This window comes from Crotalus tigris, unplaced genomic scaffold, assembly GCF_016545835.1.
Source record: "Crotalus tigris isolate CLP2741 ecotype Arizona unplaced genomic scaffold, ASM1654583v1 scf7180000018730.549990, whole genome shotgun sequence".
Taxonomy (NCBI): domain Eukaryota; kingdom Metazoa; phylum Chordata; class Lepidosauria; order Squamata; family Viperidae; genus Crotalus; species Crotalus tigris.
In genome coordinates this window covers 1-24078 of record NW_024097172.1, presented here as the reverse complement: position 1 = coordinate 24078, position 24078 = coordinate 1, and the positions used below count along the sequence as shown (strand labels likewise).

The 24078-nt window shown below is 39.1% G+C and overlaps 1 protein-coding gene across 1 annotated transcript in view; it reads right to left on the bottom strand.

Moving 5' to 3' along the window:
- Nucleotides 1–8017, bottom strand: part of RECK (reversion inducing cysteine rich protein with kazal motifs) — a gene marked incomplete at its 5' end in the record, with an annotated part of 193380 nt that extends 185363 nt beyond the window's left edge. The window contains 3 exons of the mRNA XM_039355685.1: nt 6080–6277; nt 6609–6642; nt 7868–8017. Of these exons, the coding sequence (XP_039211619.1) occupies nt 6080–6277; nt 6609–6642; nt 7868–8017 (382 nt within the window). The remainder of the gene's footprint in view (nt 1–6079; nt 6278–6608; nt 6643–7867) is intronic.
- Nucleotides 8018–24078: the final 16061 nt, after the last annotated feature.

Here is a 24078-nt window from a genome sequence, read left to right as displayed (position 1 = left end):
TGAGCAACAGTCACTGTTAAGACCAGCTTTTGCTCCTCCCCCTCCTCCCATTATGGTAGTAGGGAAACAAAATTTCAAAATTAAAGAAATCTTAGATTCCAGAAAATACCATGGCTCCACTCAGTGGAAACATCTTCCATCCTCCCAAAATGAGTGGGTCCACAAACGCCATATTAAAGCCCCTAAACTGCTTAAGAAATTTGACACAAAATACCCAAACAAACCAGACTAACCTATATCTTTATTTATCTCTGTTTTCCCACAGGTGGATCTCTCTTTTTTAAGGGGGGGCAGGATGTCAGAATATTGTTTAAGGGGCTCTTTTCTAATTCCATTCTTTCTATCCTTTTGGGTTCTGCCATACTTCTGGAAGGGAGGGGGGAAGATGCTGCAGGCTGCCGCTTTGTTTTTCTCTATCACTACAATGTAACTCTTTCACTGTCTCTGCATAAATGTTCTTTGAACTCTCTCCCTTGATGTCAGCTTGAAAGAGGGAAAAAGGAATGCACCTCTGGGCATCTGGCTTATCTCCTGTTTCAGAAGGGAAGGTGCGAAGACCCAACAAACATTGCTACAAGTCTGAGACAGACCAGCATTATCAGCTGTTTCCCACAATAGACCTGGGGATTGGCCCATTTGAACTGACCATTGGGATGGGGTTTGCTAGAGACTCTTTTAACCTATTGATCTGAGCGGGAAACCCTCAGATCCTGTCTATTATGCCTTCTATCAGCTTCTCCTAATAAAAGTTCATTTTGGAAGAAACTGCTTCCATGAGTTCTGCTTTCTTAGGATGAGGTTTTGAAGTGGGCCCTGACAGATCATCAATTCCAATTTTAAAATTTTGTAAGGGTTAGGGTTAGGTTTAGCTAGGTTGGATAGTATGCTCTCACCAGTCCTTCTTGGACATTTTAAGGGTACTCCTATTTATCTTTGGTTATGTCCATGTGTTGATGGTTCAACAGAATCTCTAGGCCATATGCACAAGTATAAAATAGGTGATAACTGGTTCAATAGTAGTAACTGTGAGAGGGAACTAGGAGTCCTAGTTTAAATACAAGCCAGCAGTGTGCTGCATCTGCCCCCCAAAAAATGTAGTTCTAGGCTACATCAACAACTTCATGAACCAAGATCATGTGAAGTGTTAGTGCCGCATTATACTGCCTTGATTAACAACACACTTGGAATACTATAGCCAATTGTGGTCATCACTATTCAAAGATCCCAATGATGCTTTTTCATGAGGCAACTGGACTTTCTCAACAAAGGGGGAGGGATCCGACTTTCTCAACAGAGGGAGAGGGATCTGACATCATCTATCTCCAGTCTACAACACAGTCCTTTCAACAGTTCCAAGAAGGCTCCACTTCCATTTGCACTACTCAGGCGTCCCTGAAGACACAGATAACCCTCCAGGTAGCTTTAATGACTCGCTAAAAGAATCAAATGACCAGCTGTCTGCAGAAGTATAAATCTTTCCATTCCCCACCCATCCAGTCAGAGCTAAAGAAGCTTCTTGGATGAGAAGTGAATGTCTTCAAAGAAAAAACAAGAAAGTCCAGTTGCCTCATGAAAAAACATCTTTGAGATAACGATGACCTGGATGACTGAGAATTTCCAAAGACGCTATTCAAAAATGTTGAGATTCTAGAAAGAGTGCAGAAAAGAGCCAGAAAATTTATTATAGGACTGGAGGCTAAAATACATGACAAGTGGTTGCAGGAACTAGGGTGTGTGTAGTTTAACAAAGAGAAGGACTACAGCTGTCCAATCTCTTTTTAAAAGGCTTTTAAAAAGAGATTGGACAGCCATTGTCTGGAATGATATAGGGCCCCCTGCTTGGGCATGGTGTTGGATTAGAAGACTTTCAAAGTCACTTCTAGCTCTGTTATTCTGTACTCTACATAAGAACTCTAAGGTGACCCTTATATAGCCTCTCTTGAAGAAATTTCCAGGTAGAGAATACAATTTCTATTTAATGCTACTACTCTCAGACAAGGACTCAAGACCCAGTTCTGTGTTACCATTTGTATGACACACTGTACTATTACATAATAATATTTTAGCTGCTTAATTATTTTTTATTCCATTATACTTACTGTTTTTCTGTTTTTATATATATGTGTTCTTAAGAATATTAAAAATATTAAAAATAAAAAGGTGATTCCTGGGTAAACTCATGTTTCACTAGCAATAAATGCAAGAACACCAGGAAATTATAAAACTATAAAAAGTTTTAATAAATTTAAAACACCAAGCTTTCGCCGGCAACTGCTGGCATCGTCAGGGTGGTTTCCAGTCGATGGGAGAGGCTATTTATGGCTGTGGCATTCTTTCCACCCGGCTCATGGATCTCGTCACGGGCCACAGCCAATCCATCTGCACTTTGATCCTAGTTTCTATGTTACAGATCGTTGTTTTCTTCCTTTCCTTTGTACCAACATTCTCATCCTTTTTGTCCTCGTGTGGTCGTGGGTTGGGGGAGCTTGCACGTTTTCGTTGTTTGTTTTCCTTATCCTCCTTCTTGTTACTCCCCCTCCTCGTTCTCCTCCCACCTTCCCTCTTTCCATAGTCTTTATTCGCAATTATCACCTCATTGCTTTCTCCTACATAACCAGCTTTCATTGTAGTTGTCTTATCGTGACTCCCATTCTCTGATGTTACTTCACTAACTTTCATTTTCTTGTCAATGGGGGCATTTCCAACAATACCGTCAGGGTTTGTAACATTCTTAGCCTGGCTGTCACTCCCCCCCCTTCACACAAAATCCTCGGTGTGGGGGTTATCTCCTCTCCGTGACTCATACTCCTCTCCATTCCCTGAGGGTGAGCGATCATCTTCAGGGGAAGTGAAGGAGGCGGATTTTTCAGTTCCCATTTTCTCACTCCCTGCCTCTTTCCAGGGGGAATGACGGCCCTTAAAAAACCATACTAACAAGGTACTTAACACCCTCAAACGTAGTAAGAGGCTAGACGACACCACCCTCAGAAAGTTACACCCTAGTGATACTGCAATGCCCAGATTTTATGGGCTTCCCAAGGTTCACAAGGAGGGTGTTCCCCTTCGTCCCATTGTGTCATTTAAGAACACCCCGATCTCAAGCCTGGCTAAATGGCTGAGCATTCGCATCAGCCATTTGGTCAATGACAGTTCCACCACGGTCAAATCGGCTGAAGAGTTCCTTGATAGGATCAGATCCGTGAGGATAGAGGATGATGAGGTGATGGTGTCCTTTGACGTCGTCTCCCTCTTCACCTCTATCCCACAGGATCTTGCTGTCAAAACAGTCAGAGAGGTCCTTGAACTAAGGGGCTTAGGGCAGCAACAAGATTCTCTTCGGCCCCGAGACCTTGTGAACCTTTTGGAGATATGTTTAAAAACATATTTTACATTCCAAGATACTATGTTTGAGCAGGTTAAGAGCACCCCCATGGGGTCACCGATCTCCAGTATCATAGCAAAAGCTGTGTTGCAGCAGTTGGAACACATAGCGATGGCCCAATGCTGTCCCAAGTTTTCGGCTCACTACGTGGACGACACCTTTGCCATTGTTAAGAGGAGCCAGAAAGCTGACTTTGTGGACACATTAACTCAGTGTGCGTGGATTTGCAATTTAGAGGAAGAAGAACACCAGGGTAAACTGGCATTTCTTGATGTTCTGGTTCACCGTCAACCAGACGGAACCCTGAGGACCCAAGTTTATCACAAACCCACACACACTGACAGAATGCTGCATTATGACAGTAACCATCTGGTGTCCCACAAGGTCAGCTGCATTAAGACCCTCTTTAAGAGGGTGGATTCCCACTGCAGCACGGCTACGGCTAGGATAGAGGAGAGGAAACATCTTCTCAAGGTATGCAGACGCAACGGATATCCCATGAAATTCATCAGATGCCATAGCCTGCCACTTAGACCCCGTGCTAGGTTTCAAATGGAAGAGTCAACACCACAAATTACCCGGGTTACTCTTCCTTATGTTAGTAACGTCTCAGAGGTCACAGCTAAGTTATTGGCACCCTACAACGTTGAGGGTGGCATATAACCCAAATCAGATGTTACGATCCAAGGTAATGAGACCAAAGGATCCACTTCCCATCACAGAGAGGTCTGGCGTCATTTATAAAATCAACTGTAAAGATTGCCCCGTGAATTATGTGGGAGAGACATCCAAACGCGTTAGAACTAGGATTCACGAGCACAAGTTGGCTATGAGGAGAGGCGATCAATACTCCCAAATCGGGGTACACATGCTAGAGTCAGGACATGGGTTTGACTTCGATAACGTCCAGGTGATGGCTAATGACAACACGAAAGGGGGCCGACTCCTTAAGGAAGCTTGGCTTTCAGACAATGAGTCCATCAACAGGCATATAGACTTATCTCCTGCACACATAGCGTTAAGAGCATGGGCCAGAAACAGCCAGTCCCCCGGAAAGAAATAGTCTAATACTACAATGTGCCTTCTGGGAGGAGGGTTGGTGGAGAGAAAGAGTTCTGGAAACACCCGGATAGAGAACAGCTTACTATTGAGCAACTCTCCAAGTGCGGAGACATGTGCTGACTCCCAACAAGTGGAAAAACGTATTAACAGCTGTGAGCCTACTGCCGATGAATCTGAGGTTTCCCCATGCCGTATGAATAATTGTGTAATGATACGGCCCCGTACCAGCACCCGGACAGGAGACAATCGTGAATGGAAGGGCTGTAACATCGCCCCCACCCCCGCCAGCGGCTCCGTGATTAACCCCATCCATGATGGCATCTTAACAACATGGTCTCACCTCGATAATGCGAGCGAACCATGGGAAACATCTCAGAAGGGGAATTCCCCCTGGAAACAGGCAGGGAGTGAGAAACCGGGAACTGAAAAACCCACCCCCTTCTCTTCTCCTGAAGATGATCGCTCACCCTCACGGAATGGAGTATGAGCCACGGAGAAGGGATGACCCCCACACCAAGGATTTTGTGCGAAGGGGGGAGTGACAGCCAGGCTAAAAATGTTACAAACCCTGACGGTATTGTTGGACATGCCCCCATTGACAAGAAAATGAAAGTTAGTGAAGTAACATCAGAGAATGGGAGTCACGATAAGACAACTACAATGAAAGCTGGTTACGTAGGAGAAAGCAATGAGGTGATAATTGCGAATAAAGACTATGGAAAGAGGGAAGGTGGGAGGAGAACGAGGAGGGGGAATAACAGGAAGGAGGATAAGGAAAACAAACAACGAAAACGTGCAAGCTCCCCCAACCCACGACCACATGAGGAGAAAAAGGATGAGAATGTTGGTACAAAGGAAAGCAAGAAAACAACGATCAGTAACACGGAAACTAGGATCAAAGTGCAGATGGATTGGCTGGGGCCAGTGACAAGATCCATGAGCCGGGTGCAAAGAATGCCACAGCCATAAATAGCCTCTCCCATCGACTGGAAACCACCCTGACGATGCCAGCAGTTGCCGGCGAAAGCTTGGTGTTTTAAATTTATTAAAACTTTTTATAGTTTTATAATTTCCTGGTGTTCTTGCATTTATTGCTAGCGAAACATGAGTTTACCCAGGAATCACCTTTTTATTTTTAATATTTTTAATATTCTTAAGAACACATATATATAAAAACAGAAAAACAGTGTTCTTGTATTTATTGCTAGCTAAACACACACACACACACATACACACACACACATACACATACACACACATATGAATATAATACTTATTTTATTCAATATCTTGTTTTTTTCAAGCTACAACAGCTATAATAAATTTGAATTTGATTAACAATGATCCCTCAGATATTAAGCAGGAGTTTTTTCCTAACCTAATGCTGAAGATAACTTCAGAGATATTCATGCATAGCATGTCTTCTATTAAAATATTTATGGCTTTATCCTGTAGAATAACCAGGACATATAGTTATCCTTAATTTTAGAATGCAAAATTGTACAGATTTTTTTTAAAAAAAAACACTCAATAATTGAATTAATAATCTTTAATCTATAAAAGTCTTATTGTGTTATTTCCATGCATTAATTGACCAGATTATTGTATGACAAAGTTTCTTTGTCATATACTTACTATCTGTTGAATTTCTCATTGGATATGACTGTGTATAGTTATTCACACAATTCAGTAACATTGGGCTCACAGAAACGCAGTAATTTTCAAGAGTCTTTATCTGGGAAGGGCCCGGAGAAGTATCTGTTCGAAAAATTGCTTGACAGTATTCCCAGCAATTTGTTTGATGGCCAGCGTAATTGCAACAAACTGATCCCACTAAGGAAAAAAAGAGGTTTTATTATTAAAAAGTATATTCATCTTTGCTGATAAGCTTGAATATATAATTCTGTTTAGAATTTCAGGAACTAACTAGCATTGTTCTTACTACTACATAGAAATATTTGGCCAAAAGGTTCTATATTTTGAAACATACTAAAATACATAAAAAAGACTATTAAATTTAGAAGAAATGCAATCTATTCTGCTTGAGTCCGTTTTACACATGTGACGCAGATATATGCTCTTGAAAAATTATTTTTAAAAGGTAAAATGAAATCAAGAGAATAAAAAGTCAAAATTCAGTTTTTTTATAAAATAAGATACTTACTTTCATTTCTATTAATACAACTAAAAAGGGTGTTCTAAAAATAAAAACAAAAAACATAATTAACAGCTAATAGTGAAAAAGTTAATGGTACATTTGCATGAATATGTACCTGATAAGCAACAGAATCCAAATAAATTATACTATATATATAGCCTTAGTATTCACAATAAGAATGGATGCCCATTCGAAATTCCCAAAGTTAATAAAATATTTTAAAATATTAATTCAATACCTTAAATTCATCAATTAATTATTAGTGAATAATGCTAGAAAAAAACAAAAATGACAGCTGAAATATCTTTATTTCATAAAACTATTTTAAATACACAGAAAGAATTTTTTTCAAGAGGGATTTTTTGTGATATATAAACTAGAGGAAATGTTGTAAATCCAGTGGATTAAAAAGACCCATTTTACAAATTCAATGGTTTAATTAACAATAATAATCCCTTTTTCTTTAGTTCTAATCATTAGTTGAAGGATTGTTTTGAAGTCTATTAATTTCCTTTTTCTAGTTTTATCCAAGTGGCATTAATTAGATGTACTTTATTTATAGTGTGTTCTAAAGGTGTGATTATAAGAGTCTTATTCTAGTATAAAGGACCTAACAGATGGTTTCCCATTTATTTCTACACCACTCTATGGTAGTACGAAAAATATACACCTGTCCTCATATTCATAACTGTATTTTAAAGTATAGTGACTTTTAAATCACTAATTTTTGCATTACAAGAAGACATTATTAATGCATTCAATCAAAATCACAATAATCCACTCACTAGTTAAAAGAAAATACATTTTAAAAACTCAGTCTCTTTCATATCAGACTAAATTTTACTCCACTCTATAGTACTTAATTTTAAAATATTTTCTATTGAAGATTATCTAGCAACATGAAGAGATATTGATATATAGTTTGACAATTTTATTCCCAAATCTAGAAAACTGTACTGGCAGTTTGCCCTGTAATGATTTTATCATGAAACTTATAAACAGATTTAAGATTTAACAATAGCTATGGTACATAGAAGTATATAAAGATGTAAGAATAGGTATATCAGGACAAATATGGAAAAAAATACCAGATAGTTAAGTTTATTGTTTTTATATTTGTGAACATTTTTGAAGTAACTCTAATTAAGGTAAGAGAAAAATAATGAAATGACATATAATAAAAATAAAAACAAACACAGAGAATAAGAATTAGAAAAAAAATGTGAGAAATGATTACTTTACTCCTATTTTGAAAACTTTCTTACCTTTTCTTTCTGTTCTCCAACAAAAATTGGTGAATCTCCTATGGTAATGCAGAAATCCAGAAAAGAGAAGGAAACACAGCATAATAGAGGAGTAGTATAATACAGAATTAGAAAAGGTAAAGCTCTAAGTTGAGACCTGTGGTTCTCAAGTATTCAGAATTATGACCTCCTCAAGTAATAGAAAAGCTCTATCTTTCAAAAATGTATTTTCAGCAGAAATTGAACTATCATCAGCATTCTAAGTTCAATTTATTGGACTTAACTAGTTAGAATGTATCATGTACATTTTAGTGAGTATCCATTTTACAGGACAAAAAAAAAATCTTTAGGCAAAAATATATTATAGGGTCAAAAAAACATTTATTTGGGCTTCCGCATCACGGCAGGCTCAGCCATACGAAGAGCTGTCGCTCTTTGTTGGCTGTTTTCTCTCTACCGGTAGACCCTTATGCAAGTCCTAAATCATCCTGGAGGGGCAACCACCATCAAGGAGGCTTTTGCTCGGCTGCGGTGGAGTGGCGGCTCCCCCTGCAGTCTGAGCTAACTCAATAGGGCCGATGGAGAAGAAGATTGGCCAGTAAAATGGCCGATTATTTCGCTGTGCCAGTTGAAGTTAAAAAATCATCTAAGCATAAAGAACCATCGTGGTGAATCCGGGTGAGACCTTCCCTCCCTCTCTCCGTCCTGACTATTTCCTTAAACTATTTTTCTTGCAAAGAGCTTGCTTTTTGGATGACTTCCCTATTCTAAGAAAGCGGCGTCTGTCTGTTTGGAGGGGAAATACATTTTAAACAAAACTACAGAATAGCACTTATTATATTTTGAACCTTTTGGATATTGGGCATCCCTGGAAAGATTTGTAATTTAGAGCATTATTTTACTTATTATACTGACGAGATTTGCTTTTTTCTGTCTCTTTCTTTGTCATTCTTAACGAGCAAAGAAAAAACTTTCTATAGCTTACTGAGGACATCTTGTGGTGAAAACATTTACTGCAATTCTAATGTCTTTGCTTTGGTGTTTGGAGAGGTTTTTGACTTTCAGGAATTAACAAGAAGAAAAGAAACAGCTGTGGGTTGTGTTTGTGATTTAAAAATTGTGGAGGTGGATGTATATGGACTCTTAATAAATATAGTTTCCACAAAAAGATTAAAAGACTCTTTTACTATGGAAATAGAAGACTTTTACCCACAGCTTGACTATGAGCTGATATTGGAAAAAATATTAGAAATGACAGAGGAGATGAAGTTATGGAGAAAAACTAAAGATTATTTTGCAGAACCACAAGCTGAGCCTCAAACTTTAAAAGATCAACCTGTAGGCCAAGAAGAAGCCTATATGTAACAATATACACAATCTGAGATGGAAGAAGAATTTACTGATCAATTGAATTCTGGACTGGATTATGAGCTGATATTGGAAAAAATATTGGAAATGACAGAGGAGATGAAGTCATGGAGAAAAACTAAAGACCATCTTCTAGAATCACAAGCTGAGTCCCAAATTTTAAAAGACCAATTTACAGGCCAAGAAGAAGCTTATATGCAACAGTGTACACAATTTGAGATGGAAGAACTCACTGATCAATTGAACTTTAGAAAAATTCTGGACCCAAAATCCCAGATTGAGACCTTAAATGACTACTCTATCAATCAACTAACTATTACAGAAGAGGATATTTCACAAGTCTATGTACGAACGGAGAACTTTGAAGATCAAAAAATGACTATAAGTGAAATACTCCCATTGCTAAAATTAACAGGAATTGACAGCCAGACGTGATCGATTGAAAGTTATGACAACCTGGATAATCAAGCTGAAATCATAATATGGAATAAAATGGACTATATTGCTCACATGATACTGGAAGAAGGGGAAGAGATTTTGATCAGATCGATTTTTGATAAACATTAGTACTCAAACACTGATATTTGATGACATAGATGCGACATTACGGAAACCAGCTTGGTATAGAAGAAAAGCCAGAATTAGATTTAAAAATATGATTTAAAATCTTAATTATTGGGTCAAAAAGGCTTTAGAGATTTGGACTGATTTGACAATCTAATTGAGTAAATGAAAGCAGTAAGATAATAATTGGTGTAATAATATGTTTGTCGTAGATATGATAATTAATTTGGTTGAGAGTTAAATTTTACTTAACAGGTCAAAATGATTCTTTTTTTGTTTTTTTTACTCTGTTTATATAGAAAACTATTTTGTAATAGCAGAAGAATTAGAGAGATCTATGATAAAACAAGAAAGGGTATTAATTAATGATGAATTAAATTAAGAAATGGAATATATGTGAAAGTATTAGAATGTTATAGAAGGGATATCCAAAATTTTATTAATATGTTTATTTAAGATTAATTGGAAATTTTTAATTGAAATTTAAAGTAGGAGTGATTTATGTGGATATAATAGTAGGGATGATTCTGTGGATTGATTGAATTTTAAGAAGAAATAGATTAAACTAAATTTGTTATATCATGTGAGGAAATAGAGGGGGGAATTTTTAAGGTATTTATATTAGTTATGTCAGAATCCAATTATATTTCATCTTTAAATTATCAAATATAGAAACTCCCAATTCTGCCTTCTCTGGATTCTGCCATAAGAGGGAGAGAAGGGGGAGATACTTGAAACTATCACTGGAAGGGGGGTTGATTGGGTGGGACTACTGGGGAACCCCTTAAAACCTTGAATGGGAGAGCTTGGACCCCAAGTCCTGTCTAGCATGCCTGCAACCATTTTCTCTTAATAAAGGATTCCTGTTGGAAGAATTATTCCAAGAGTTCTGTCTTCTTAAGATGCAAAGTGGGGTGGGTCCTTACATTAGACAGGACTTGCAAAATTAATCCACCTGGAAGGAAGACCCTTGCCGGGGGATTTTGCAAAAATTTACCATGTCAGACAATGGAGCAAGAGAGGGGGAAAACTCCCTGGAAAGAGAGCCGCTGACCCAGCTGGAACCTTGCCATATGTTGGGATCAGAGAGGCCAGTTTCCTCAGGAGAAGAAGTGGTGGAGACACAGGACCACAAGCCTCGCTGGTCGATGGGCGTTGGAAAGAAAAGTGAGAGTGGGGAAAGGAATCAAGAAAGGTGACCCTGAGACGGGGGACCAAGCAACCAGAATGGAAGCAGGAGATGGAGAAATCCCTGCACGCAAGTGAAGAGGGAGGAAGCTGGGCACCGTACTCAGACTGGATCCTAGAGAAAGCTATTGACCTGATGAAGAGAACTCTCAGCTCCCTAGGAGAGGAGAATACTGAACCTACGGCCGCCCCAGTTCCTGGAGCCGCAAAGGGAGAGACACCGAGGGGGACATGGAACCTGCAACCCCAGGGACATCTACTGATCCAGGAGCTCCCACCCCCTACCGGACCACAGATGGCAATCTGGACGGAAGGCACTACCACCCACAACAGAGACACCGATCCATTCCAAGACGTCCACCGTTGGAAGTGAAATTCAAAGGGGAGCCAACACGCTTGGGGTTTTTCCTAACCCAAGTCCTCAGCTACATGGAGGAATATGGGCAGGATATTCCCAGCGACAAAGCCCGCATCCGGATCGTGCAATCTGCCCTGGATGGACCAGCTGCGGATTGGGTAGTGAACTTGCATGACTCCAATGCCCCAGAACTCAGTAACTTCAACCGTTTCATGTCCTCTTTGAGAAGACGATTTGAAGACCCCCTGGCTGATCGCAAAGCCCGTGAAAGAATAACAACGATGAGGCAAGGCAAACGCCCAGTGGCGAGTATACACAAGAATTCCGGGCCATTGCCAGCAAACTGAATTGGCCAGAAGACATCCTCCTTGGCCGTTTCAAAGACGGACTAAACTATGATCTATATGATGCTTGCCTGCCCCGAGGGGACCCACATCGACTTGAGGAATGGTACGTCTTGGCAGAGGAAGCAGAGATCGACATATTGAAGAGGCACCGCCGAGGAAAACAATGGAGCCGCCCCCCGCCTGAGCTGACACACCAACCGGTGAAATCATCGGATACAGCCAAGAAGCAAATGGGGTGTTTCAAGTGTGGAAGAGAAGGGCATCGAGCTGTAGAATGCCGCTCAAAGGCCCCCCAGCACAACCCAGACAGATCCCCAATCAACAAACCGGAAAGTATTCAGCTAAGCCAAAAGAAACAGCCATGAGAATGATGGAAATTGCAGAAACCCCCACCTCTGCTCACCAAGGGGAAAGGACTCCAGCCTACACCACAGGGCCGGTGGATGCCTCAGATGACAGCTCGGAGGGCGAACCCCTGGTAAGTGGACGCATCACACCCATCTTCAAAACAGTGACTATATTAATCCCCCCCATGCCCGAAGCTGTGAAGGTGAAAGCCTTAATAGACTCTGGCTGCACCCGCTGCCTCATTAGCCCAACACTAGTGGGGAATCTGGGCATCCATCCAGGAGACTGGAACAACCAATCTCATTTGGCCAGCTAGATGGATCCATAGCGGGGGGGTGCCAGCTACCCTAGCCACTCTGCCAATACACCTCTCCCTGGGCAACCATGAAGAGGACTTAACGTTTGTGGTGACCCCAGGTATGGAATGCCCAATGATTCTAGGGATGGAATGGTTGAAAAAATGGAACCCCTGGGTAAATTGGAGGACGACAGAAATCAAATTCCCGAAGGGGGACCCTATGGACTTAAAACCCCAAGGGAGGCTACCAGAATCAAGAATAGAAAAAGCATCCATAGGAGAGGAAAAAAGATTAACAGAAATACCAGAGGAATATAGGGACCTTGCTGAAGTCTTCAGTGAGGAGAGGGCGAATGAGCTTCCCCCCCACCGACCCACAGACTGTACCATTGAATTCAAGCCTGGGGCAAAACTCCCGAAGCCCAGATTATACTCCATGAGCCCAAAGGAGAAGGAGGAAATGGAAAGATTTATAAAAAAAAAACCTGGAGAGAGGTTTCATTGAACCAGCTAAGCCTAAAGTGGCTGCCCCGGTCCTTTTTAGAGAGAAGAAGGATGGCTCTTTACGTTTATGCGTGGATTATAGGGCCCTGAACACAATCAGTGAAAGCAACCTATACCCGCTGCCCCTCATGAAAGACATGCTGTCACACCTATCGAAAGGGAAAATTTTTTCTAAACTAGACTTAAGGGAAGCTTACTATCGCGTGAGAATCAAGGAAGGGGACGAATGGAAGACTGCATTTAACTGCCCCATGGGGTGCTATCAATTCAAAGTCTTGCCATTTGGATTACAAGGGGGCCCTGCAGTCTTTATGCAATTAATCAATGACGTTCTAAGGGAGCACCTGTTTAAGGGGGTCCTTGTTTACTTGGACGACATTCTTATCTTTACCGAAACAAAAGAAGAACACGTCAAACTTGTCAGAGCGGTTTTAAAGAAGCTGCGAGCCGCTCACCTATATGCCAAACTCTCAAAATGCGAATTCCACCAGGAAAGGATAGACTACCTAGGCTATCGCATATCCCCACAGGGCATTGAAATGGACCCAGAGAAGGTCAGAGCAGTATTAGAATGGGCACCACCCCGCACAAGAAAGCAACTACAAAGTTTCCTGGGCTTTGCAAATTTTTACCGCCAATTCATCCCCTCATTTGCACAGATAGCCTTGCCCCTCACTAACTTACTAAAAACGAAGGGAACATCCTCAGTAAAACCTAGCCAGCCACTAACATGGACAATGGAGTGCCAAGCAGCGGTTTGAGAGACTAAAGAGACTTTTTTCTGCCGAACCAGTACTAAGGCACCCAGACATGGACAAGCCCTTCGTAATACAGGCAGATGCAAGTGATGTGGCAGTGGGGGCTGTGCTATTACAAGAAAATGATGATGCAGTATTGCAACCCTGTGCATATACATCCAAGAAACTCACGGAAACAGAACAGCGCTGGCCCGTATGGGAGAAGGAGGCTTATGGGATACGTTGGGCATTACTCACGTGGCGACAGTTCCTGGAAGGCAACAAAATCCCCTTCCAGGTGTGGACTGATCACAAAAATTTGGAAGCCCTGAAAACTCCCAGGAAACTCAATCCCAAACAAGCCCGCTGGTCCCAGCATTTTCACCAATTCCAATTTAAGCTCAAACATTTACCAGGAAGAAAGAACCACAGACTCTAGACCAATAATGGCAGAGTCACAACTGGCAGCACCAGTAACCACAAGAACCCAAGCCAAATTAAAACCACAACTGGACAGCCAAACTGGAATTGAATTCAGAAAAAGTTTGGAAACAGATGATTGGTTCCAGAAAAACAAAAATGTGTGCACAATGAAAGACGGGTTGCCTTGGATAGGGGAAAAGTTATATATACCAACAACTCAAAGAGTAACTTTCATGCACCTTTGCCATGACACAAAATCAGCAGGGCATTTTGGATTTGTAAAAACTTTACATTTAATTAAACGGCAATTTTGGTGGCCATCCATGAAAAAGGACATTGAAAGTTATATAGCCAGTTGTCCAAAATGTGCCACGGCAAAGAGGTTGCAAGGGAAAGTGCCAGGACTATTGCAAACAGTGGCAAGTCCCTCAGCCCCCTGGAGAGAAATAGCCATGGATTTTATAGTGGAATTGCCAGAAAGCAATGGGAATACTGTGGTCTGGACGGTCACGGACTTGTTTTCCAAACAGGTGCACTTTATCCTTGCCAAAAGATTCCCACTGCAAAAGCCTTAGCAAAACTTTTCATCCAACACATTTACAGATTGCATGGGGCACCCCAACGCATCATCTCTGACAGGGGGGTGCAATTTACGTCTGCATTTTGGAAGGAATTTTTATCCCTCTTAGGAACCACTCAGGGACTGACATCTAGCCACCACCCTCAAGGAAATGGGGGGGCTGAAAAAATGAACTCAGTACTTAAGCAATATTTAAGATGTTTTCTTAGTTTCCAGCAGACCGAGTGGGCGGACTTACTCCCCTTTGCAGAAGTTGCCTACAATAATGCAGTCCACTCCAGCACAGGTTACACTCCTTTTCAAATAGCCACCGGTCAAAGCTTCAACCCCATGCCAGAATTAACCCCAAACGAACCAACGATCCCCTCGCTGAAAGAATGGATGGAAAAATTACAAAACACCTGGCCAATAGTCAGAAAAGCACTAGATGAAGCTAGGCAGGCTTACAAAACACAAGCCGATAAAAAAAGGGTTGAGCCTACACCATTCATTATAGGAGAGATGGTGTACTTATCTACAAAATACCTAAAGTCCCTACAGCCCTGTAAAAAACTTGGACCAAAATACATAGGACCTTTTCCAATTAAAAGAATCATAAATCCAGTAACAGTAGAATTAAAATTACCCAAAAATCTCAGGCAAATACACCCAATTTTTCATTGCAGCTTGCTGAAAAGAGAGCATCAGTCACCTCTACGGCCAAAAATCCCCCCCACCACCTCCAATCATGGTGGAGGGTGAACAACACTTCGAAATAAAGGAAGTCCTTGACTCTAGGAGATATCGTGGAGCAACTCAGTACCTAGTTGCCTGGAAACACCTCCCTCCCTCACAAAATGAGTGGGTCCATAAACGTCATGTCAGAGCCCCGAAGCTATTGAAGAAGTTTCACACAGAGTATCCTAACAAGCCTGACTAAATTTTATACTTGTGTTTTCTTCAGGTGGATCTCTCTTATGGTTAAGAGGGGCCGGATGTCAGAATCCAATTATATTTCATCTTTAAATTATCAAATATAGAAACTCCCAATTCTGCCTTCTCTGGATTCTGCCATAAGAGGGAGAGAAGGGGGAGAACAAGGGGGCTTTATGGCCCTCACTTCCTTCAGTACACTTCAAAGAGCTGAATGCTGAATGTGTGTTTATTGTAACCTCGAAGTGTTAGCATACCAAAGGAGAGTAATTGCCTTTCATGTAGTTATCTCAAGTCTCCATCCAGACGGAAGAAAGAAGAAAGGGAGTGGAATTGTGATACTTGAAACTATCACTGGAAGGGGGGTTGATTGGGTGGGACTACTGGGGAACCCTTAAAACCTTGAATGGGAGAGCTTGAACCCCAAGTCCTGTCTAGCATGCCTGCAACCATTTTCTCTTAATAAAGGATTCCTGTTGGAAGAATTATTCCAAGAGTTCTGTCTTCTTAAGATGCAAAGTGGGGTGGGTCCTTACAAGTTATATATATATATATATATATATATATATAACTTGTGTTGGAATATTCATGAGCAGGAAGAGTCATGTGGTAACTCAGTCAGCCAATGTGAAGAAAGTGGTACTGCGTCTGTGCAAAAGGTATTGAGTTAGAAGCTGAATTTTCAGTCTCAGGTTTGTCTCTGTATCTCTGTAAGAAGTCTTAATTGAGGTATGTTGCTGTAAAGAAGAATGCATGGTGTTGCAAATATTTTGATATGAATATAAAAAGGTTATTTCAATCAACTAAATGCAGTCAACTGTGAGAGCTTCTGATTTCTTTTTCATCAACAGAGAAATTAAAATTCTCTAACAGGTTATAGGCCCAGAGCTTATTAAGGACTGCATTGTAATTTAAAGCTGGAAGAAATTGCCTATGTTTAGAAAGTATAAGAACAAGGCAGAATTAGCAGAATGGCTGCAATGGAATTTAAGGAAAACTCTGTGCCTCGTTTGGGCCAGAAGAATTACATTGTGTGGGCTGCTAACATGGAATGTTTGCTGAAAGCTAAAGAGCTGTGGTATATTGTAGAAAATCCACCACAAGTATTTGCAGCTGCTAATCAGAAGAGTCATGATCAAGAAATGGCTTATCTCATCTTGAATTTAAACGAACAATTTCTAAATGTTGCAAATTTAAAGACTGCAAAGGACATTTGGTTGAAGTTGAGAGCTGTGCACGTGAATGTTTCTGCATGCAATATAGTGCAATTGTCAAGAAAACTTTACAGGGCCTGTTTGCAACCAAGTGAATCTGTGGAACAGCATTTAAATAAAATGCAAAGTTTATTATTGGACTTAGAACAACGTGGGATTAAATTCCCTGAGTCCCAGAAGGTTTTATTGGTGTTGAACAGTTTAGATAAAACCTGGGACACAGTTTCTGCCATATTTGAGTGTAAAGAAGAGCAAGACTTAAATTCTGAGCCTTTAAAGGCATGTTTGCTTAATGAATAAGAAAAGCAACATTTTAGGAACAGCCATGAGGAGGTGAAATTCCTGAAGAGGGGGTCCAGACTGCAAGTCTCCGAAGAAGAAACAAGCAAATGGAACCAAGTTGCAACAAAAGAGAGATTTTGCAAGCAGAGAGCTCAGCAAGAAAAGAATTGCTACATTTGTGGAGCAAACACACATCTGAAAAGGAACTGTTTGCAGAGGAACAATTTACAGCGAAGGACATTTGTGCAAGCAAAAAAGACTGATTTGCAAAAGGAACAGTTTGGTGTTGCAAAAGTTTGCCATAGCAACAACAGAGACAAATGGTTAATAGATAATGGGGCAAGTCAAATAATTGTTAATGACTCTGAATTATTTTGCAGGTTTGTTCCAGTAGCACAAGAAGCTGTGGCTTTGGCAAATGGCCAGAAAGCAAAAGTCATGGGAAGAGGCAATGTAAAAATTCCATATTTGGAATCAAAGTTTACCAATGTGCTTTGTGTACCTGAGATGGAACATAATTTGTTAAGTGTGTCTAATTTAGACAAACAAGGTTTTGAGATCATTGTTGTCAATGGAAAGTGTCTCATCAAAAGGAATGGGAATATTTGTGCAAAAGGCATAAAGGAAGATAACCTATATGTATTGCAGGGACAAAAGGTTCAATGTTCCCATATATTTAAAAATGTTGCAGAGCATGATTCGTGTGTTCATCTTCTACATAGACGACTTGGTCATGCAAGCTTTAAAGTTTTGCAGCAAATGCAAGAGTTTGCAGAAGGGCTAAATTTGATGGGATGCAAAACATATTTGGACTGTGCAGTATGCAGAGCATCAAAGTCAAAGGCATTCCCAGTTAGTAAATATAGCACAAGACAACAAAAAGAGGTCTAGAGCTGGTCCATGCAGATCTGGTGGGACTTATGCAAGCCAGTTTGGGAAGAGCAAAATATGCACTGGTAATTGTTGATGATTATAGCAGGTATTCGTTTTGCTACTTGCTTACAGGTAAGACAGAGCTGCTTGAACAGTGTGCTACGACCGGAGCCAGACCAATGTTACCTCCCCTTTCCCACGATGGACTTAATACCTGGGGATTGGCCGGTTTGAAACATCCAGATGAACTGTGGGATGGGGTTTGCTTGGGGACACTTTAAAGTATCGATCTGCAAAGGAATCCCTCAGATCCTGTCTATTATGCCTGCTATCAACTACTTTTAATAAAAGTTCCTGTTAGGAGGAAACTGTCTCCAAGAGTTCTGCTTTCTTAAAATGTGAGATTGAAGTGTGCCCTTACATTAGATAGGATCTGCAGTAATAGTCAGCCTGGAAGGAAGACTCTTACTGGGGGACTTTGCAAAAACTGCAATGTCGGACTACGGGGCAGGGAAGGAAGAACCCACCATGAGAGGGGAGCCGTCCCTCTGGCAGGGATCCTGCCAGTTTTTGGGATCCGAAACATCATACTCCTCAGAAGAAGTGGTGGAAATGCACAACCACAAACCTCGGTGGTCGATCGGCGTTGGCAAGAAAGACAAGTGGGAAAAGAGATTGAGAAAGGTGACCCTGAGATGGAGCAACCACCAACCCGAAAGGAAGCAAGAGATGGAGAAATCCCTGCACCTTCGCGAAGAGAAAGGAGGTCGCATGCAGCACTCGAACTGGATCGTAGAGAGAGCTATTGACCTGATGAAAAGAACACTTGGCTCTCTCATGGAGGAGAACCCTGAATCCCAGGGCCGCACCAACACCTTGGGCTACAACCGGAGAGACACTGAGGGGGAATCGGAACCTGTAGCCCTGGGGACATTTGCGGAGACAGCAGCTACCGCTTCAACAGCCCCACTCCCCGCAGACCCTGCAGACCCGCAGATGGCGATCAGGATGGGAGACAACACTGGCAAAGGATTCCCATCCAAAGATTCCCACCACTGGACACGAAATTCGGGGGGAGTTGCAACACTTGGGGTTTTTCCTAACCCAGGTCCTTAGCTACATGGAAGAATATGGGTGAGACATCCCCAATGACAAAGCCCGTATCCGTATCATGCAATCTGCTTTGGATTGGGCGGCTGCAGACTGGATGGTGAACCTGTATGATTCCAATGCTCCAGAGCTCTATGACTTCAATCACTTCATGTCCTCCCTGAGAAGGCAATTCAAGAACCCCCTGGCTGCTTCCGTGAGAGGGGTGGACTCAAGGTACCGAATTTGAAATTATACTATGATGCGGTGGTTCTAACATTAATTAGTGATTGGGTAAATTTGACAAATCCTGAGATACTCCATCTAAAGGGATGGGATTTACTTTTTGGGTGGCATGCCTATTTAATATTTAATAAAAAAATGGATTGGGTCTTTAAAGCTCATATTTTAAGAATTTCTTTACTTAGGACTTGGAGAAAATATTATAAAAGTGATTTTAAAGTACCATTATGGGCTATACTTTGGCATGCGATAGAAGGAATAAAAAGAGGTGCTAAAATGGATATGGTGTCTTATAGACAGTTACTTAGATGGGATGGTCAAAACTGGCAGTTAAAATCACGGGAAGAGTTAGCACAAGAAAATATTATTTATTCTTGGTTCCAATATCGGCAACTAGTAGATAGATGGAAGGTGGATTGTAAGGTGGGTCTTCTTAGAGAAGATGAAAATCTTATTAAGCAAGTGAAGGATCAAAGACAAACCCACATTAAGAGGATTTATGGGGTTTTAGTTGAATTGGATTCAGAAACGGAACTAATTAAAGATTGTATGATCAGATGGGCGCAGAACTTTGTTGAGCCAGTTCCACTGGATACCTGGGAAACCATCTGGGTGAGAAATGTCAAATTTACACAAGCACAGAACTTAAGGGAGAATTTTTATAAAATGTTTTATAGATGGCACCTTGATCCACAAAAAATGTCTCTTATGGACCCTGACTTACAACCTAAATGTTGGAGATGTGGTTGTATGGACGCTACTTATTATCATATTTGGTGGTCGTGCAGAGAGATAAAAGCATTTTGGATTAAGATATGGTGGAACATCCAGAGAATTTTTAGAAGGAGGGTAAAATTTACTCCGCAATTATTTTTGTTGGGTATAGTTACTGATTGTGATACAAAGGAGGTTATATTGATGTTAAATTTGATTACAGCCGCGAGGCTGTTAGTAGGACAATATTTGAAGAAGGAATCTTTGCCTACATTGCAGGAATGGTTTCTTAAAGTGTCTTATTTGGCGGAAATGGCAAAGATTTCGGCTTTTTTAAAGGAACAAACGCAAGAGAAATTTCTTGCTGTTTGGGATAAGTGGATAAAATTTATACAATTTAAACTGGATATAAAAAAATATTATATAGCCTTTTCATAATTTTTATTTTTATATATATACATATATATTTTAATGTCATATTTTCCTTTTTTTTTTTTGTTTTTTTTTTTTAATGAAATTTCAAAAGTTTTACAAATAAAAATCCACCACCCCTCCCCAACCACCCCACCCCCCCGACTTCCCAGAACTGAATAAGGATAGTTAACAATATTTGAAAAATACCATTGACATTTTATAAAAATAATAATAAGAATAATAAAAATCACGTAAAATATATATAGAAATAATATCATAACATAAACTTTAAAATGAATAATATATACTAAAAAAGAAAAAAAAAAAAATAAAAAATAAAAAGAGAAGAGAGAGAGAGAAAGAAGAAAGAAGAAAGTAGACGAAAAATAAAGCATATATATATATAAAAAAAAAAAAAATATATGAATAATAATACATTAAAAATGTATATATATAAAAAAGAAAAAGAAGAAAGAAAGAAAGAACAAACAATCATTACAAATTATAAAAAGGCTAAATAATATTTTTCCATATCCAAATTATGTTGTATAAAATTTATCCATTTTTCCCATACCGCAAAAAATTTTTCTGGAGATTGCTCCTTTAGGAAAGCCGAAATCTTTGCCATTTCTGCCAAATACGAAACTTTATGAAACCATTCTTGTAAAGTAGGCAAAGATTCCTTCTTCAAATATTGTCCTATTAACAACCTAGCGGCTGTAATCAAATTTAACATCAATATAACCTCCTTAGCATCACAGTCAATAACAATACCTAATAAAAATAATTGCGGAGTAAATTTTACCCTTCTTTTAAAAATTTTTTGAATATTCCACCATATCTTAATCCAAAAAGCTTTTATATGCTTACACGTCCACCAAATATGGTAATAGGTAGCATCCAAATATCCACATCTCCAGCATTTCGGATGTAGATTAGGGTACATAATGGACATTTTCTTTGGGTCAAGGTGCCATCTATAAAACATCTTATAAAATTTCTCTCTTAAATTTTGCGCTTGTGTGAATTTAACATTTCTTATCCAAATAAGTTCCCAAGTATCCATTGAAATCGTTTCACCAATATTCTGTGCCCATTTAATAATACAATCTTTAACTAGTTCAAGTTCTGAATCTAATTCCACTAAAACCCCATAAACTCTCTTAATATGGGTTGGCCTTTGATCTCTTACTTGTTTTAAAAAAATTCCATCTTCTCTAAGCCAGCCCATTTTACAATCCATCTTCCATATATCCACTATTTGTCTATATTGGAACCATGAATAAGTTAAGTTTTCATGTGTTAATTCTTCCAAAGATTTTAACTGCCAGTCTTGGCCATCCCATCTTAATAACTGTACGTAAGAGACCTTGTCCATATTTACCCCTGTCCTTATACCTTCTATGGCATGCCGAGGTATAGCCCATAATGGTATTTTGAAGTCACTTTTATAATACTTTCTCCACACTCTTAGCAAAGAGTTTCTTATAATATGAGACTTAAAAACCCAATCCACTTTTTTATTAAAGATTAAATAGGCATGCCATCCAAAAAATAGGTCCCAGCCTTCCAAATGAAGTATTTCTGTATTTGTTAAATTCACCCAATCGCTAATCAATGTCAATACTACAGCATCATAATACAATTTCATATTTGGTACCTTGAGTCCACCTCTCTCACGAAAATCTTGCATTATTTTAAGTTTCACACTTGGTTTTTTCCCTGCCAAAACAAATTTATTAATACCTTTTTGCCATTCATCTAAATTACGTTCGTTCTTTAAGATAGGTAACATTTGAAACAAAAAAATAAACTTTGGCAGGACATTCATATTAATAACTGCAATTCTGCCCATAAGGGATAACTGTAAATTATTCCAGTTTTTTAAATCCTTCTGTACCTCCATCCACAGCTTTTCATAATTATGTTTATACAATTTTACATTAGAAGCAGATAATGTAACCCCCAAATATTTTACCTTATCAACAATTTCAAAGTCTGTTAAGTTAACTAGAGCCTGTTTATCACCATTAGTCATGTTTTTAGCTAATATTTTGGTCTTATTATTATTAATTTTAAAGCCAGAAACACGTCCATATTGTTGAATCAGTTGTAATAATTTCACCACCGAAGAAACAGGTTGAGACAAAGTAACAACCAAGTCATCTGCAAAGGCTCTTAATTTATATTCTTTTTGATTAATTTCTATTCCTTTTATTTCTTGAGACTCCCGAATTTTAATCAACAAAATTTCCAGTGTTAAAACAAACAATAACGGAGACAACGGGCATCCCTGTCTTGTTCCTTTTTCTATTACAAAAGCCTCTGACAAACCCCCATTTACACTAATTTGAGCAGTCTGTTTTTGATATATATTGGATAATACTTGTAATATATTTTGTCCAAAATTCATCTCCTTAATTAAACACAGCATAAACTGCCAATTCACTTGGTCAAAGGCTTTTTCAGCATCCAAAAATATCAGGCCTGCAGAGACTTGGTTATTCTTTTCTAAATACTCTAATAAATTAATAATTTGTCTAACATTATTCTTCATATACCTTCCAGTTATAAAACCCGATTGATCCCTATGTATAAACTGCTGCAAGATCCCCATAAGCCTGTTAGCTAAAATTTTTGCAAAAAATTTATAATCCACATTTAAAAGAGATATAGGCCTATAATTTTTAGGCAAAGTAAGATCTTGACTATCTTTTGGAATCAATGATATAAATGCATTACGCCAGGATGGAGGGATCTCTAAACCCTGTAATAAATTATTAAACAGTTCACACAACGGTTGAATCATCTCTTCTACTAAAGCTTTATAATAAATAGATGTCAACCCATCCGTACCCGGCGCTTTGCCCAATTTCAATTGTTTAATAGCTGTAACAATTTCTTCCTTAGTAATTAAACCGTTAATCTTTTTTTCATGATCTTCTGTTAATTTAGGAAAGTTGACTTTGCCTAAATAATTATTTATATCTGTAATTTGAATATTGGTACCCTTATATAATTTTTGATAGTATTCTAAATAAGATTTCTTAATCAATTCTTTCTGATAAACCAATTTACCATTATAATTTATTTTATCTATATTCCTCTGTTTCTGTTTTTTTCTTAACTGATAAGCCAACCATCTCCCGGGTTTATTAGCATTACAAAATGTATTTTGTTTCATAAATAGCAAATTAGTTGCAGCTTGATCAGCCATCAGCATGTTAAATTGTGTTTTTAAAAATTTTAAAGCTCCTTTAATCTTTTCATCTAAGGGATTTGAAATTAAAAGTTTCTCTTTTAATTTAATCTCCTCTTCCAAGTCTTTCCGTTTCTGAATCTGTGTCTGTCTATGCAAATTATTCATTTTTATCAAAATACCACGCATAAAAGCTTTACTTGCATCCCAGACCATTGACATTGATGTTCCCTTGTTCATATTTAAAGTAAAATATTCCTTTAAACATTCCTTTAATTTATGAACATTTTTTTCTTGTTTAAATAAATTCTCATTTACCCTCCAGGATCTCCTATCTTCCTTCTCTACAAACAGTTCCATCCAAACTGGGCTATGATCGGACAATGTCCTAGGAAAAATTTTTACATTCTTCACCCTGTTGTATAAATCTGTTGTGATCAAAAAGAAATCAATTCTTGAGAAAGATTGGTGTCTATCTGAGAAAAACTTAAAATCCTTTTCTTCTTGATTACGTTCACGCCAATAGTCTCTCAATTCCCAATCTTCTTTCATATCAAAAAAGGCTTTAGGTCATTTA